This window comes from Lithobates pipiens, unplaced genomic scaffold, assembly GCF_037356315.1.
Source record: "Lithobates pipiens isolate NorthernLeopardFrog02 unplaced genomic scaffold, aLitPip1_a1.2 Scaffold_23, whole genome shotgun sequence".
Taxonomy (NCBI): Eukaryota; Metazoa; Chordata; class Amphibia; order Anura; family Ranidae; genus Lithobates; species Lithobates pipiens.
In genome coordinates, this window is record NW_027507785.1 from 268,581,505 (window position 1) to 268,600,494 (window position 18,990).

Below are 18,990 nucleotides of genomic sequence, written 5' to 3' on the forward strand. Positions count from 1 at the left end.
CTGATTTAAATTTGACCATGGAATGGCGTTTAAAGGTAGAGGCATAGGAAATGATACGTCCCCTCAGGAATGCTTTCCCAGCATCCCAAAGGAGGTTGGGGTCATCCAGATGGGGGGAGTTGGCCAAGGAGAATTCCTCCCAGGAGCGCTCCATATAGGCCTTGAAATCAGTATTACCGTGCTGGAAGGAGGGGAATCGCCATATGTTGGGATGAGGCGGGAGATCTAGACGATCCAAAGTGAGAGCTATGGGGGCGTGATCTGAGATAGCTATATCCCCCACCTCCGAGTCAGAAATCAGGGGAAGAAGATTATCGGAGCTGAAAAAGTAATCTATCCTGGTCAGGACCTTGTGGGGGTTGGAGTAAAAAGTATATTCCCTATCTATTGGATGGGATAGACGCCAGATGTCTGTGAGGTGTAGTGACTCTATAGTAGAGGCGAAAGGGTTAAGCGTGGCATGAGAGGGAATAGCGGAAGGGGACTTCGGGGAGGATCTGTCGACTACCGGATCCATGAGGTCGTTAAAGTCCCCACCAATTAAATGAGGAACGTGTGAGACATCAAGGAGCCAGGTGGATAACTGACAATAAAAGGCTTTAGAGGGACTGTTGGGGGCATATACATTGGATATCTGGAGTTCCTTTGACCCTATTTTTACTCGGGCCGAAAGGAACCGCCCTTGGTCATCTGCGTAAGTGGATAGGACGGAACAGGGAAGGTTCCTGTGAATTAAGAGGAGAACACCCGCTTTGCGTCCAACCGACTCTGAACCCAATACCGAGCCCACCCACAGTTTCTGCATACGATGAAAATCAGAAGCTGGGAGGTGGGTTTCTTGTAGCAAGGCTATGTCAGTCTTCAATCTTTTAAGATGGCGAAGGATCTTCATCCTCTTGTGAGGAGAACGGAGACCCTTCACATTCCAGGAAACTACCCTAAGAGATTACAATGAGGAGGGGAATAAATAGAGCGGCCGTGTAAGAAAAGTATCAGCAAGAGGAGAGCATAAAATGTATTTAGAGTTGGGACTGATGTAGTGCGAAGGCAACCATCCCACAGGCAAAGCGCACCTGGGGGGCAAAAGGATAGGGAGGGTGACAGGGGGAGGAAGGACAGAGAGGTCGGGGTAGGAAGGGATATTAAACAATATACAACATCTATTAGTGCAAACTTCACTTTTTTCCGCATGAGAACACTGTGCGAGACGGCTCCCCACACGGGACCCCGTGCAGAAAAAGGGCGTCAGTATAGCCCGAGTACCCGAGAGCCACTGGGGGGATATAGGAGCTATGGGGACCGGGACCACCTGATGGGGATGGCCGGAATAAGGTGCACAGTGGACTCCTGAAGAAAAAGACAAGGCACACGTCCAACATAGATCATAACAACATAACAACAGCTATATGGCATAACTTAATATGATGGGTACCTGTGAACCAAAATGGATTAAACAACAAGTACAAATAAAATAGAGTAACAATTACACTGCGGTAGGATGGCTAAGGGGCCAAGTAATGTGGATTAGGGAGAGAACAACCGGGTGGGCTGCCAAAAATGGTTAGCTATTGGCTATCAACTAATAACTATTAACCCCAGGATGGGGCCATGCCCGGGGCTGGATAGGTCCCTTCAGACCAGCAGGGAGCCGGAGGCTAAAAGTCAGATCTCGGCTGCAACAGGAGGGCAGCGAAGTCAGGTCAAGATTAGGATAAGGATAAGTCAGGCGCTCTGGAAGAAGCCAAGAAGAAAACGAAAAGAAATAAGGAGGGAGCACCCGGGAAAAACAGTAACCAAGTCATACGACCTGAGGTAGAGAGGTAGAAATCCAGTGAACGAGCCAATGGAGATCAGCGCAGGGTGTTGCGGCTCCGATGGTCGGGAGCTGAAGGCCGGAAATGTTTAGGAGAATCCTTGCATGGGCTACGTTGATCCAGGGAGCGGAGATTGGTTCCAGATTTGGAAGGCGTGTGAGGGTGTAAGTCCGGTCTCAACGTGTTGAGGTAGGATTCCGCTTCCGATGGGTCCTGAAAGGAGAGTTGGTCACCTTTAGGCGACTTTATCCGTAGAGTAGCCGGGAAGGCCAGAGTAAACTTTATTTGCTGCTTGAACAGTTTCAGAACAAATTGGCTGGAAGGCCTTCCTCCTCTTGGAGACATCAAGAGAGTAGTCGGCAAAAAGGAGTATTCTAACCCCATCAATGTAGAGGTCGGGGGACTGTCTAAATTTCTGGAGAATGAGCGACTTGTCAGCATAGTTGAGGTATTTTGCAATGATGGGACGAGGGGACTTTCGTTCAGCATTGAAGGAACCCATGCGGTGGGCGCGTTCGACCGTGAAAGGGCCTGGTAGGCCCATAGCTTCCGGGATACGTTTGGAGCAAAACTCCGATAGGGCAGTTGCAGGGAGCGACTCAGGGACGCCAACAAAGCGCAGATTGCTCCTTCTGGACCTATTTTCCAGGTCTTCTAATTTTTGGAGGATGAACTGATTGGTTTTATCTTGGGATCGTTCTGTGGCCTGAGCTTGGTAGAGTTCATCTTCTACCTCTGAGACACGATGTTCCAGTTCGTTAAGTCTGGTGGTGTGTTCAGTAAGTTGTGTTTTCAACTGTTGCATCCCAGCGTTGACCGCCTTCTCCACAGAGGCTGCTATCATGGGGGTGAGGAGAGCAGCCACGGCCTGTGCAATGCGATGCGTGTGGCCTTCATCCCCGGGGGGACTGTGGGGAAGAGTGACCACTGGTGGGGTCTGGTGTGGAGCCAGAGAAGGGTTCTGTCCCTGGGGAGGAGCGGGAAGTGAGGAGGGGAGAGCCTGTGCAGCAGCGCCACTAACCTCCATGTCAGACACCTGAGCGTTCGATCCGGCATTGATGTAGGCCGAAGCCGGGGGCTTGATTTGCGGCCTGTCCGCGGAGGCCGCCGCGGCCGCGGACGACCGGGCGCCGGTTTTCTCCATAAACCGGTCCATCTGTGCCAGGAGGTAAGGGGGGGATCCCCGGTGGCGATATCTGGGCTGAGGGGCCACTCAGGCCGAATTTATAGGCCGATTCAGGGAGCCCGGAGCGGGAGCTGAGAGAAGGCGCAGCTAGCACATGCGGCGCCGGAACCGGAAGTGTGATATTCATGTTTTATAAAGTGATGTTTTGCACAATCTGTTGCGCTCTCTACTTTTTGTTTCAGCCTCTGTGAAATATCAGCTCTGGGTATACCTTCAAATAAGCAATATTATGTTCAGAGTATGTACTCTTCATTATCACATATCAGTATCTATTGCATGTTTACTTTTCCCACCTTTCATAATAGCTCCATCTATCAGTCAATAAGGGCTTGCTCTTACTTAAAGTTAAAGGTAATATATTACACTACAAGTGTCCGGAGATTGATGAATGTACCCAGCCCATTTATCTGTGTGGCGCCAGTTGTCGCCGTGTAAGAGAAAAGGCAGTGCTGATCGATATGACACTGATGGTCCCCATATTTTAAGATTAATTAGCGTTTATTTTTTTCAGTGATTGCATTATACCTTACAGTCCCTGCATTTTCATTGATCCATTAGCATCTTATTAAAATGGTTTGCCTTTACTTCCCTTTAAATAGTAGTATACAATATATTTAACTGCATCAATTGGATCTTCCTCTGGAATCTTCTATGTGGTCTACATCTCTACAGATATGTATTTTTCCTCCTCGCTTTTTATTCAGGCTGAATCTCCACCAAGACCAGGCGACAGACATGTTCCGCCACCTCCAGCTTTTGGCTACTTGCCTCCAGACAACACAATGAATTTATCCTCCAGAGGTATTGCTTCTTGTTATGTAGTATATAACTTATAATTGTGTCAAGGTTGGCCCCTTACAAAATACATATTTCATATTTGATTAGACACTGGTTTACATTCTTACATTGCTCGGATACCACAGCAATATTTCTCACCTTATTTTTTCTGGTTATCATTGGCCAATTGAAAATGTGACTGTGTTGTTGCCCTAGTTATGCATTTTCCCATAATTTGGCTTGTATTGGGCACAACAGGTCATCAGTACTAGGTGTTCTGGTTGGGATGTCTTGCCGGGTTTTTAGAAGTATAGAAGCCAGTATAGAAGCCAGGTATTTATCTTATCATCAACCACAAATACCTCTTGATACCTATGTGATCTTGTTGGAAATCCTGTATTAAAAGTATTAAACATTTTCCTCTGGGTGATCTATGTATATTTCAAGGGTTTTAACTTTCTTGCAGATTCCCACCTTATGGTATTCTGAATAAATAGATATTTGTTTGTCAGGGTCTATGTGCAAAGTGAATCTGCATGGTAGTGGTTTTATAATTATCAGCTGCTGCACCAGCAGGGCTCTAATAAGGAAAGTCACAGGGTCTGCATCCCTTTACATGTGATTTCCCGTTGGAACTATCTCACCAAAAATTAAATCTTTGTTCCAAGGGGTGACCTGCATCTTAGTGCAGACTTCTGGTAAAATCTGTAAGCCAATCACACAAGCAGGAAATTATATATCTGTTCTGTCATTTTTAATAACATTTAATTACAATATGTGAGTTGTGCCGCAATTGTATATGATTATATATATATATATTTTATATATACAGTGGTGTGAAAAAGTGTTTGCCCCCTTCCTCATTTCCTGTTCCTTTACATGTTTGTCACACTTAAGTGTTTCGGAACATCAAACCAATTTAAACAATAGTCAAGGACAACACAAGTAAACACAAAATGCAATTTGTAAATGAAGGTGTTTATTATTAAAGGTGAAAAAAAATCCAAACCATCATGGCCCTGTGTGAAAAAGTGATTGCCCCCCTTGTTAAAACATACTACAACTGTGGTTGTCCACACCTGAGTTCAATTTCTCTAGCCACACCCAGGCCTGATTATTGGCACACCTGTTCACAATCAAGGCATCACTTAAATAGGAGCTGCTTGACACAGTAAGGTCCACCAGAAGATCCTTAAAAGCTACACATCATGCCGAGACCCAAAGAAATTCAGGAACAATTGAGAAAGAAAGTAATTGAGATCTATCAGTCTGGAAAGGGTTATAAAGCCATTTCCAAAGCTTTGGGAATCCAGCGAACCACAGTGAGAGCCATTATCCACAAATGGCGAAGACATGGAACAGTGGTGAACCTTCCCAGGAGTGGCCGGCCGCCCAAAATTACCCCAAGAGCGCAGCGACGACTCATCCAAGAGGTCACAAAAGACCCCACAACAACGTCCAAGGAACTGCAGGCCTCACTTGCCTCAGTTAAGGTCAGCGTTCATGCCTCCACCATCAGGAAAAGACTGGGCAAAAATGGCCTGCATGGCAGAGTTCCAAGGAGAAAACCACTGCTGAGCAAAAAGAACATCAAAGCTCGTCTCAATTTCTCCACAACACATCTTGATGATCCCCAAGACTTTTGGGACAACATTCTGTGGACCGATGAGACAAAAGTGGAACTCTTTGGAAGGTGTGTGTCCAAGTATATCTGGCGTAGAAGGAACACTGCATTTCATAAAAAGAACATTATACCAACAGTAAAATATGGTGGTGGTAGTGTGATGGTCTGGGGCTGTTTTGCTGCTTCAGGACCTGGAAGACTTGCCGTGATAAAAGGAACTATGAATTCTGCTGTCTACCAAGAGATCCTGAAGGAGAATGTCCGACCATCTGTTTGTGTACTCAAGCTGCAACGAACTTGGGTTCTGCAGCAGGACAATCATCCTAAACACACCAGCAAGTCCACCACCGAATGGCTGAAGAAAAACAAAATGAAGACTTTGGAGTGGCCTAGCCAAAGTCCTGACCTGAATCCTATTGAGATGTTGTGGTATGACCTTAAAAAGGCCGTTCATGCTCGAAAACCCTCTAATGTAACTGAATTAGGACAATTCTGCAAAGATGAGTGGGCCAAAATTCCTCCAGGACGCTGTAAAAGCCTCATTGCACGTTATCGCAAACGCTTGGTTGCAGTTGTTGCTGCTAAGGGTGACCCAACCAGTTATTAGGTTTAGGGGGCAATCACTTTTTCACACAGGGCCATGATGGTTTGGATTTTTTTTCACCTTTAATAATAAACACCTTCATTTACAAATTGCATTTTGTGTTTACTTGTGTTGTCCTTGACTATTGTTTAAATTGGTTTGATGTTCCGAAACACTTAAGTGTGACAAACATGCAAAGGAACAGGAAATGAGGAAGGGGGCAAACACTTTTTCACACCACTGTATATGTATATATATGTATATATATATATATATATATATATATATATATATATATATATATATATATATATATATATATATATATATATATATATATATATATATATGTATATATGTATATATATATATATATATATATATATATGTATATATATATATATATATATATATATATATATATATATATATATATATATATATATATATGTATATATATATATATATATATGTATGTATATATATATATATATATATATATATATATATATATATATATATATACACACACACACACATTTATTTATTTAAGAGCTATATAATATAAGAAACCTAGGTACAAATACATCCATATTTTATAATTAAATCCATAAGAGTGTTTACATCTTTAACACATTTATCAATTCAAGAGATTATATTTGTAAAAATCACTCTAATAAAATTCAGATACAAATTAAACTAGATATTACTTTATAAATGCAGGATGAATGAACATCATAAAATCTGTAAAGCAGTATGTGATTTAATGTTCAAAAATGTTATTAGTAATCATGACCAGTATTTTTTATGAACTGAATCCTTTTATGAATTATTGTAAAAGATGTGTGAATAAATAACATATTGTCTGTTTTATAAGGATTTATTTTAAACTGAGCCTACCAGTTGGAAAGTATGTAGAATTAGAACCGAAATTATTTGAGATTTGGTATTTAAAGGTCAGCTGCAGTCAAGGACAGGGTTTATTTCAGACCGTGGGACTCTGTGGGGTTAGGATAATTGGATAGTTTGTGCCACAGACCAGCAGTGCAGCAGGGATTGGGTATGCAAGGAAAATGCCAATAGCCAAACTTATAAAGTCCAGATTCATTTTATTTAGGCTCTTGTATAAAAAAGCCAACATTTTTCAGGAGTTTAAAGGTTCCTCCTTCATCAGGTTTTGGCACATGCGCAGCTCAGGTCACGTTACTGCTGACAGGCAGAGTTTTTGTGTTACAGCTGCGCTGCTATGCAGTGCAATGCAGTTCTGTAGAGTGTGCTGAGATAAAATGCAGCATGTGTTCATTTTATTGCAGCGTGCTGCATTGTTGTGTGTATGGACCAGCCTTTGTTTACTGTGTGTCTTTGTGGTGACAGGCATTTTACAGTGTAGTAAAATGCCTGTCACTGCATCATGTGTGAATTCAGCCCGAGGTGTGATGTGCTGCTTACAAATGCAAACTCCACAATGCACCTGCATGGTGTGAACAGGGCACTTAGAAAATAGTTGTTTTATATGTTGTCTTGCTTTGGGTCTGCCTTGGTCTGTGCAGATCAGCACAGCTCAATGGACATAGTGTGAATATGTCCATGAAAATGGAGATGTTAGCATTCTATCTCATCTAATATCTATTTCTGTGACTTCAGCTGACCTTTAAATATGAAATCTGAAATAATTTCTGTTCTCATTTTGAAACTGTTATACAAATCTCTATAAACAGTTACATTAGAAGTCTGAAATAAGTCACATTGTTTGCCAGGCCTTTCTAATTTCTTACATAAAAAATGACTTGGTGTACTGTATATTTGATTTTCCATCATGTAGAACTTAGTGATGTAGTGCTACCACCGTAGTAACCACTTGGCAGGATGGGTCCTCTGTTCTTTGCCTTGAACTTTTCCAACAAAAAAAACTCAGCCCCTCTAACACATCAGTCTGAGTGTACAAACATACAATATCACAGAAAATCACTGAATTACCCTGAAAGTAGTGCTATATCAAAAAAAGAGGCAACAAATAGTCAAAAAATAGCCAAATAGTAAAGGCAAACTTATTATATTGTCACCCAATATGGTTGGTAATTAGGCAAGCACTAAATGGATTAACAATGGTAATAACACATTTTAGCATACAAATACAGTATATTTGCAATTTAGCGTACAAAGGCATTAACAGGATGGACCAGGCATAAGATGACCATTGGCTTCCAGATCAGCATAAACAGTAGCAAGGCCACCTCAAGTGCAGCAGTAAGCAGTAGCAAACTTTAATTTACAGAGTGCTTGAACTATACTGCCAGAGCACATTTATGGCAGAGATGCCACTCCTAAACTGACTGGGCATGCCAAAAGAAAAGGAGGGTGGAAAAGGAAAGTAATAAATGAGCTATTGTTGGGGCCCTTTAAGATCATAAGTGCACATAATGATAGTCCCATTTATCCTGCATGCAGTATAGGTGCAGTATGGGTATGGTATAGTCTCAGCAGAGGTGCAAGGTAGATGTGGTTCAGATGTGGTAAAGGTTAGGTATAATGTCTTATAGTGTTGATATAGGGGCAGTCTAGGTTTGGAATAAGTGTGGTATAGAGTGCAATATGGGAGTAGTATGGATTGGGTACACTTGGTGTCCTGCTCTCAGTTGTTCAGTTCCTGCTAGCAGTATCAGCAATGGGTGAAAAAGCCCACTCACCAGTCCCCAGAATGTTGTAGTGACCTCTTTCTGTAGAGGGGGGACCCCCTTGGTCTCTCTCTGAAAGCCTCTGGTAATCAGCAGGGGGATGCAGAGAGTGAATGGATGCTCCAATCTCCCTGCAGCAATGGCGCAGTTGCTGTGATGTAGGTGGTGCTATACTGCTCCCAAATGTCCTCAACCCTAGTTTCAGGCTTGGCTTTCCACTGGTATGGTCTCCCGTTGGCAGGTTAATATTTAGACAGAGGTGCTCTCTCTCTGACTCCTTCAGTGCCAAGAGGAAGAACTTTCCTGGGCACTTTAATACAAATCATCTCTCACTCCTCCTACTGCGCAGTGCATATTGGGATCTGTAGTGTAAGGAGGCAGTTTATCTCATTATATGGCTGCCATCTCAATCTACAACTCCCGGGAGTCTCAGCACTCTACATAGAAGTCTATGGGTTTGCTTGGCTTTAGCATTCCTCTTGCTGGCCAGAGGAGAATGGTACAGTATAACATCAGTATGTCAGCAGGGGGAGAGAAGAAAAAAGGCAATGCCTCCTTCTCCCTATTGCAGTAGCCCAGCACCTGGCTACTGTGATGTATCCTGTTCATTTTAATTCAGCCGATGAGCATATTTTGGACAATTTATATGCCCTATAGAGTACAATAAGATGAATTTCCTCAAAAAACACCCCTCCCCTGTGTCAGCTGGCATAAACTTTGCCTAACAATTTATGCATAGAACGCTGATACAGACAGAAAACGGATCAACACAGTAAAATAAACGCCCACTTGCCCTTTTCTGTACATTGATCCTTCTGCCCCAGTGTACTGCTCAAGCAATCTATCAATGGATATACACATAAAAACAGACTACAGGCTTTTTAATTATTGATTGACCACAAACCAATGTCTACACTTAGCACAACACAGGACATTCTGCCAGAAAAGTTAATTGTCAACCTGTAAAAAAAAAAAAAAAAAAATAGCATGTGGATAACCCTTATACCACACATATTCACGTCCTGATTTAAAAAAAAATATTTGTAAAATTTGAAAAAGTTACTGATAATGATTACTCCCATGGATAAGTACCTACACAAGAAAGAGATAGCTGACATTTGAATTAAGTAGACCCTGTCACAGACTTAAAGAGGAGCTCCAGCCCCCACACCAAAAAAATAAAAGTCAACAGCTACAGATACTGTAGCTACTGACTTTTAATATTAGGGCACTTACCTGTCCAGGGATCTTGCGATGTTGGCACCCCAGCAGATTTTTTAATTGGCTCTCTGTGTTACTGCCACCATCTCTTGTAAGAGAAACAGGCAGTGAAGCCTTGTGGCTTCACAGCCGGCCCCCTACTGCACATGCTGTATCCCGAGTGTGCATACGGTATGCAGAAGGCAAGTCCATAAGGCAATCCCTTTTAAGGCAAGAGTCCATTTAACCACTTCAGCCCCGGAAGGTTTTACCCCCTTAATGACCAGGCCATTTTTGCGACACGGCACTGCGTCGCTTTAACTGACAATTGCGAGTCATGCGACGTTGTACACAAACAAATTTGATGTCCTTTTTTTCCACTGCGAGCGTGTTCCCACAGTGTCACACGTACAGACCCCTGTACAGTATGGCATTTTGCCCAATCGAGCTGACCTATATATATATATATATATACAGTGGCTGGTCGGCAAGTGATTACGCTGTAATCTACAGGAGATAATGTAAGTCCCTTAAAGTCCATGATTGGCAGTAATCTTTAAAGTGATTATATAGTCTCCCTTTTTTTCTCTAAAAATAACAGACATAGGGCAGCCTAGATCCTCCTCTTCTCAGATCCCTCTTCGGCTCTCCTGGCCCCTCCCTCCTGTCGAGTGCTCTCACAGCAAGCAGCTTGCTATGGGGGCACCCAAGCTGAGTCACAGCTCCCTGTGTCCATTCAGACACAGAGCCCCGGTTCGGCCCCGCTCCATCCCTCTCCTGATTGGCTAACTGACTTTGACAGCAGTGGGAGCCAATGGCGCTGCTGCTGTGTCTCAGCCAATCAGGAGGGAGAGTCCCGGACAGCCGAGGAACTCATAAACATCGCTGGAGAGAGATGGGGCTCAGGTAAGTTTTATTGAGTGCTGGAGGGCGGCTTCTGCACACAGAAGGTTTTTTATTTTAATGCATAGAATGTCTTTAAGATGATTTTCCTGTAAATTAACAATTTTAGGATATACTTATGTCTTCTAATGTTTAAAATCCTACCTGTGTTGTTTGCGAGAAATCTTTTTCTTTTAGATGACATCACCCGTGCATGCCCCATTACCCCAAATTTTCCAGCAAGCTTATGTTGCCGGAAAAATGCAGGGTCTATCCCGGGGCTGCATCATCTCCTTATGTTGGCTACATTTTGTCAGTATTTCCCCAGAACTCTACCCTTGGGGCTTGGAGGCAGCTCCTTTTATGTAGGTTGACCTGTAGGAAATGGTATGTGGCTGAAAAGGCCCTTACAGCCTGGTTACCCATAGCTCTCAGGTGAACATGAGGGCACAGGAAAACACTGTAACATTCAGCACCTGCCTGGCTCAATTAATATGAGGAAATGTGCACAGCCGGGAAAAACAAGTGCTAACACAGAAAGACATGTTAACCCCTTGTAGGCACCTGCTTACATGCTAGGTACTTTAAATCTCAGAGATCTGAATGCATAGCTCTACCCAGCTATTATGGTTATTAGCAAGTCTCTTTCTTTGGGTACTTGCGTCATCTGTGGGTTTATCTATTTTATATTGTGAAGACTGCAGCAGCAGAATTAAACTCTGAGTTTATGCTTATAGCGGTTTCTACAGGCCAGCAGAGGTGGGAGCTCAGGTATGGGTCCAATAAGAAGTCAATTTATTACCATAGGGCACAATCTGAAATCTAAATTTTGGGAGGACTTAACCCCTCAGCTGAAGATGACACATTTTTCCTTGGAAAAAAAGCATATTAAAGTTATTATAAATTCTCTTTATATAATGGCATAGCTTCTATAATGAACCACTTCTAGAGCTCTATACAGAATTCCATGTCAATATGTTAACTATCTTACATAGTCTGATTAGTATGATTCCAGCGGGCGCTTGAATATTGCCCTGGCTTGATGTTGATGTGTGAAGTGTTTGATATGACTCCCTGAAACTCCTTAATACCGCTGGGAAGGAAATAATGACACACTGTTCACAAACTCCTATCGGTGGATAACAGCGCTGCCCTTTTATCAAAGCGAAGTCACACATCCTTTGTATCTTCTACTCTTTGGCAGGAATTAAAGTAAGTGAAGATCAGCAGAAGATCAATAGCACTTCAGTGTTACCAGAGATCCGGGGTCAGCAGGAGAACATGGTAAACCATTAGATCAGGGGGGTTCAAATTCTGACTGTGGGGTTAGAATTCACAGACTGTGGGGTTAAAATTCGGAGGTCTGTGTACTTATGCTTGTTACTCTTTGCTTCATTAGGGCATTTATCCAAATGCATCTGTCTCTGGAAGTCCGATAAGCCAGCCGCCTGGACCTGTCCCCCTGTACAATCCCTCACAGGTAATTCCTAGAAATTTTTAGTATGCTGCACTACTGTAATTCATTTGGAACTAAACCCATCGATTTGACAGTTTTCCAAAACAGTTATGCCGCATACACACGATCGGAATTTCGGCCAGCAAAAGACAGATGAGAGCTTTTCATCGGAAAATGCGACCGTGTGTATGCTCCATAGGAATTTAACTGTCCGAATTTCCACCAGAAAAAAAATTGATAGCATGTTCTCAATTTTCCAGACGGAAAAACTTTCTATCGTGTGTATGCAATTCCGACATGCAAAAACTGACACATGCTCAGATTCAACGACGAGATGGAAGCTATTGGCTACTGGCTATTGAACTTCCCTTTTCTAGTCCCCTCGTACGTGTTGTACATCACCGCGTTCTTGGCGGTCAGAATTTGGTGTGACCGAGTGTTTGCAAGACAGCTTGAGCGAAATCCCATCTGAATTCCGTTGCGAAAACCATCAGAGCTTTTTCAAATGACTGGTGCCATAACTGATAACATGTGCAGCACCATGGCAACTGCAGATCACATAGAGGCTAAGATGGCAGCTTCATTTTCTGTATATAAAAGGACAGTTTAGTTCCACTTTCAAGTCACTTTGCTTGTGAAGGGAGCACTATAGCACTCTATTGAACGTTTTGTTTAAAGATAATAAGTTACATGGCCAGTTCAAGGAAAAGTGACAGGTTCTCTTCATAAAGCATCATCACCAGTAACCTATACTTACCTTCCCTGTGCCCTTCAGCCCTGATGCTCTGCTTGCCTGTTGGATCCCTCAGAGATAAATGATACTTCCCGGTATAGAGGATCATCTGAGCTTTGCCGTCATTCTCAGGATGCAGTGCTCGGACCTGAGCCAATTGCCAGGCCCAAACACTGCCATGTAGGGGTTGAAATCATTAACCCTGTGTAAGTTCCAGCATGGTAAGTCAGCACCAAGGACAGTACTTACATGAATGACAAGTATCCCATGTGGTGGTGGCTGCTCTGTTCCTTTAAATCTTCAGTCCGCTGGCTCCTGGATACTTCTTTGGCTGCGACCTTCCAGTGTTATGGTGGGAAATACAAGTGGCTTCACCGTCACTCACCAAATGTCCCACTCTTTCTACCTCCGGCTCCATTCATAGAAACTGCACTATCAGTTCTCGTAATAAAAAGTGCTCTATGAATGGAGAAGGCGGACCTTTTATTTATCCACCTATTCTTCATTCACTCATTATTTTGATTCTACAAACACTATGCGTTTTATTCTGATACTACATACGCATGTGCTCTTTATTCTGATACTACATTTGCATGTGCTCTTTATTCTGATACTACAGCTTCAGGGCATAGTCAGGGCTTCTAAGGAGTGCTAGTTATGTTGGAACCACTTGTGTTAACCACACTGGAAGATCACAGCCACAGGGGGTATCTGGGGGGCAGAGGAATGAAGATTTTGAATAACAGAACAGCAACCAGCACATGGGACATTTGTCATTCATGTAAGTATTGTGCTGGCTTAAAAATGAAAAAAAAAAAGCCATTAACTTCAGCAAGATTATAATCAACCAGTGTGCCATACACACATAAGTAATATTGGGTCAATAATTGTGAACCGAATGGGTATGTCAATCAATAAACAGTCAATTTTATCAAACACATAGGTGGAAAATCCTGTTATATTTGACTTTGCTGTGGCAATCAATTTGTGTTTAAAACAACCAAATCTATGAGTGATATTAATCAATTATTTTTATAAATTGGGGGTAAAATACAAGCAAAGAGAAACCATTGAAAGAAAATAGTTATTAAAGGATTGTCATTTTTGATTAAATCTAAAAACTCAATTTGAAAGTGTTGCTTGTATAGCCAACTTTACCAACTTTACCAACAAATGAGTAGTAAATCCTATTGCTAAACATCATTGTACTGTACTATGATATGTTATTTAAAAACAAATGTGCAATAGTTAATGGTAGAGTTACATTTTTGGTTTGGTTTACACTAATGCAAATTATATGCAGACTAGATCCGACCCGCAAGGCATAGATTTGTACGTCATCTGAAAAAAACATTGTTTACTATCTCACATCTATAAGGTGTGATTCTGAGCCGGTTAAAAAAAATGTCCTGTGCGAGTTTAGTGTGGGTTCAGTGCGAATTTTATATCCAGCTATGCCAAATCCCCTCAGAAATTGCATCAATTTGCATTAGATTCACACTGGTCACATCAGATATTGCACTGTGAAATTGCATCAGATTCGCACCGCATCAGTGTGAACCTAACATTAGGGTCAGTGTCCATGGGCTTCAATGGGCAAATGCAGCATACTTTTGACATCAGTTTTAGATATTCGAGAAAATTCAGAATCCAATAACAGGTGAATTTGACCTGCATTGGATCTGCTTCAGGCTGCTTTTAAATACCCATGGGCTTGTATGTGGAGAGAAGTAGTTCTGAGTCAGAACAGAAGCCTGTCGACAAAGGCCTTAAAGGAGAAGTACAGCCAAAGCTCGTTTGGCTGTACTTCTCCTGTGGTTCACAGAAGTGCAGTTAGTTCTGCACCCATGTGAACAGTTTTCAGCAGACGTGAGGCTGAAGTCTGCTGCCCGCTGACAGCACAGAGGCAGTCCAGGCTCGGGCAAGAACGGGACAATGAAGTCAATATCCGCTCACATGCCTGGAGAGAGCCTGAACCTGCCGCTCACACCCCTCCACAGTGTGGGGGGGGGGAGGCAGAGAGCTGCTCACTGAGAGTCACCAGCTCTCTGCTCAGGGAGCTCTGAGAACCAAGCACTCGGCAGTGTTAGATCGCTTAGCTCTCAGTCAGTACACGCGGTCGGACTTTCCGACGGCAAATGTGCGATCGGAGCTTGTTGTCGGAAATTCTGACCATGTGTAGGCTTCATCGGATAGTTTCCATCGGAATTTACATTGCACAAAATTTGAGATCTGGTTCTCAAATTTTCCGACAACAAAATCCGTTTGCGTAAATTACGATCGTGTGTACACAATTCCGACGCACAAAGTTCCACGCATGCTCGGAATCAAGCAGAAGAGCCACACTGGTTATTGAACTTAATTTTTCTTGGCTCGTTGTACCTCACCGCATTCTTGATGTTCGGAAATTCCGACAACTTTGTGTGACCATGTGTATGCAAGGCAAGTTTGAGCCAACATCCGTCGGAAAAAATCCCATGGATTTTGTTCTCGGAATGTGTGATCGTGTGTACGTGGCATTAGAAATGCCTTGGAACAGATGCTGCATCCACCTGGGTAAGTATGATTATTACATTTAACCCCCCTGACGGTATTCCCGAGTCTGACTCGGGGTGGATTTTTTATACCAAGAGCGGTATCCCCGAGCCAGACTTGGGATTGCATCGCTGGATCCAGGAGGAGGTTTACTTACCTTCTCCCTCGGATCCAGCGTTGTCTCCCCGCTGTACGAGCGAGCCGTGTCTCGCTCGATGCATCACATCGCCGATCTCCGTGCCCTGCGAGCGTTGCGACGCACGGGCACGGAGATCGGCGCCAAATTCAAAAAGTGAAACAAACAGTAAACATACAGTATAATGTAATCTTACAGATTACATTGCTGTATGTAAATATTTCACATCCCAGTTGTCCCTAGTGGTCTGCCCAGTGTCCTGCATGCAGTTTTATATAATAAAAACTGTTCTTTATGCCTGGAAACTGGAGATTGCCCATAGCAACCAAAACTGTCACTGTACATCAAAAATGATTTTAGACCAGCTAGAAAACAGCGATAATAAATTAGAATCACTCGCAGAATTGAGCGATAGCGATTTGTGGGGAGATCCGTCATCAAATACTGAAAAGTAATGACAGTGACAATTGTGCAACTGAGCAAATTTCAGTGTTTTTGATTTGATTACATTATTGAATAATTTTTATTATTGTTATATTATTATTTGGTACAATTATTTATAATTATTTATTATATTATAATTTATGATTTAATTTTTCAAACTTTATCATACCCGGGATGTCTGCTAGACTCTGGTTTGGACAGATTTAAGAGAGTTATTCCTAAGAATTGCAGGACTACAATATAAAACGCCAAATTTTCATGCAAAATAATGGTACCGCTTTTAGCACCTAAAATCCGAAATAATCGTACCGCCAGGGAGGTTAAAAAAAAAAAACATACTTCGCTTTTAAAAGTCCACTTATCTAAGTAACTTAGAACCAACTTCTTCAAATAAAAAAAAGTAGGGTGAATATAGATAAGAGTTATTTATAAATTCCCCTAATTTTTGTAATAATTTTTATAGGTTTGCCAAGCGTTCGGGTCCTTTGTTTGTAGTCATGACTTATCATTTCAAGCTGGTAGTGTATAGGTTTGCCCACACAGTGGACCTCATCCAACCTTGAAGTTGCCAAATCTTTAAAAACTGTTAATCTCTGAATGACGCATAGCTCTGCTCTGCTTGGGTTCCTTATTAAGTTACAAATCATATTACCGCACCCTGCGATGGGATTTCAAACTGCTGCAGGACAGAACAGTAAATTCTTTGAAGTGTGGGAATCCTGCATTTCCCAATGAATTTTACATTATATAATAAATCATCCAAGTCAGTGTAACAATGAACATTGCAAAAACAATAACTTAACAGTTACTGAATACATGTAGCATCTTCCCATGTTGTTTCTTCAGTTATTTTTTGGCTATCCTTTTGTGTTGCCTAATAATTTACATTTCTCAGCAAACTATTAAAAACATTTGTCATTTTTGTTCATACAGTATATAAGGATTTACAAACAACAGATAATTTTTATACAGGCTAGGACACAAAATATTTTCCTATATGTAGCAATAACAGCTTAAAGTAATACTAGGGGCAGGCTCCCGGGATGGGCTGTGTGCATCCCTAGACACACACAGCACCAGCAAGCTATGTCCATGCTCCCTCCTCACTGGAGTTAGACAGCAGCAGAAGTCTATGGCTCTTAAGGCCCATACACACGATCAGACTTTTTAACAACAAACATGCAAATTAGCTGTTTTGGAGCAACATCCGACCGCGTGTACGCTCCATCGTACAAACTTTTTCGGTTTTCATCTGACTTTTGTTGGCTGTGCGAACGGACAAACTTTCTGGCAACAAAAGTCCGATGGAGCAAAGTCCGATCGTGTGTACAGAAAACCATAGGACTTTTGTACAAAGTACGAACAGGCATGCTCAGAACCAATGCAAAAGATCAGACAACAATACAGAAGTTGACCAAAGGTGGTGGTACAGAGCAGAAAAAACAAGTGATTTAGTGAAAGTTGGCTGAAAAAGTCCTGACGTGTGTATGCAATATAAGTTCTCGGCCGACGCCCTTTGTACAAAAATCCACAGGAAAGTTTGTACAAAGTCTGATCATGTATATGAGGCTTTACTGCTCTCAGTGTCTCCTGTGAATCCAAGAAGAGAGGAGAGCGGTGCTGCAGCTGAGACAGTAGTAAATCAATGAGAGGAGGCAGCTAAGTATTTAGGGATCACGGGGGGGGGGCAGAAAGTGGGGGGATTTTTACCTTAACATATTACTCAACCTAGGATTCACTATATCTGGTCTTCCACAATACACATAACATGCAATAGTTTTAGTAAATATAAACTACTAAATAAATTTTCTCATCAGCCATATATAGCAATATTGTGACTTCTATCAGAGTTTGGCTGAAGCTTGTAGGAGAAGTTTTCATTCTTCCCTGATTGTCCTATAAGACTGCAAGACCCCTGACCCTCTGTCTGGACAGTGCTGATTGGCCCTGTACTGATCACATGCACCCTCTCAAGGAAAAAAAAACTCTCTATCAACACACACCAAACTAAGCATGTGGAGCTCCCTCCCCCACCCCCACCCCCCAGACTCTGTTCTATCAGCAGATGGTTCGGGGACAGTAAAATAAGGGGAGGATCAGAGGAGGCAGGATCAAACAGCCTGTTTACACAATGCAGAGAATTAACCCCTTAAGGGTACAGTGAGTACAGTAAGCATGCTTTACTGCATACACAGACTGATTTTACTCTTTTGGGTTTAGTAGCACTTTATCATAGGGAATGCATTAGGATTTAAAAAAAAAAAAACATTTCGACTTTAGAATCACTTAATCTTGTGCATGCGCAGTAAGTGCATTTTTCAAAATGGTTTCATGGCTGCAGGGGCCCAGGCAGCAGAAAACTAGTAAAAATTAAGAAAACATTACATGTACATAGGTAAGTATACTTATTTCCCCCCCCTTTACATTATTGCCAGATTTATAGAGTGGGGGAGTGTCCTCTCTAAATCAGACACAGATAGCAAAGAAAACTGACAGGGGTTATAACCCTCCCTTACTCTATCCAAAATTAAAAAAGGTTTTGCCTATAGTTCTACTTTAACCACTTGCCGCTGGCCCACTCTCAAATGATGGAGAAGTGGTGCGGCTCTCGCTCTGGAAGGACATCATATGATGGCGCCCCGATGATCGTGGCTGCACTGTGTTCCTAGGACACGGCGCAACCCCGATCTCTGTAACCATGTAATCGGCTGTGTCCAATCACAGCCGGTCACATGTAAATGCGTAAGTGCTGTTAATGGTCTCTCCTCCATCAAACACTGACAGAGTGTGTGTTGAGGAGTGCCGATCAGTAGTATCTCCTTGCAGTGCCCTGACTACAGTAAAGCCCCTACAGTGCCCATCAGTGCCAGCAGTTAGTGCCCATTAGTGATGCCAGTCACTGCTGCCTCTCAGTGTTCATCAGTGATGCCCATCATTGCCTCCCA

The 18,990-nt window shown here is 42.4% G+C and overlaps 1 protein-coding gene across 2 annotated transcripts in view; it reads left to right on the forward strand.

Moving 5' to 3' along the window:
* The window catches only part of SEC16B (SEC16 homolog B, endoplasmic reticulum export factor), a 392,979-nt gene that overhangs the window by 353,407 nt on the left and 20,582 nt on the right, over positions 1–18,990 (forward strand). For both annotated transcript variants that reach the window (XM_077453184.1, XM_077453185.1), the window contains 3 exons: positions 3,705–3,801; positions 11,946–12,025; positions 12,141–12,221. In XM_077453184.1, coding sequence (XP_077309310.1) covers positions 3,705–3,801; positions 11,946–12,025; positions 12,141–12,221 — 258 coding nt within the window. The remainder of the gene's footprint in view (positions 1–3,704; positions 3,802–11,945; positions 12,026–12,140; positions 12,222–18,990) is intronic.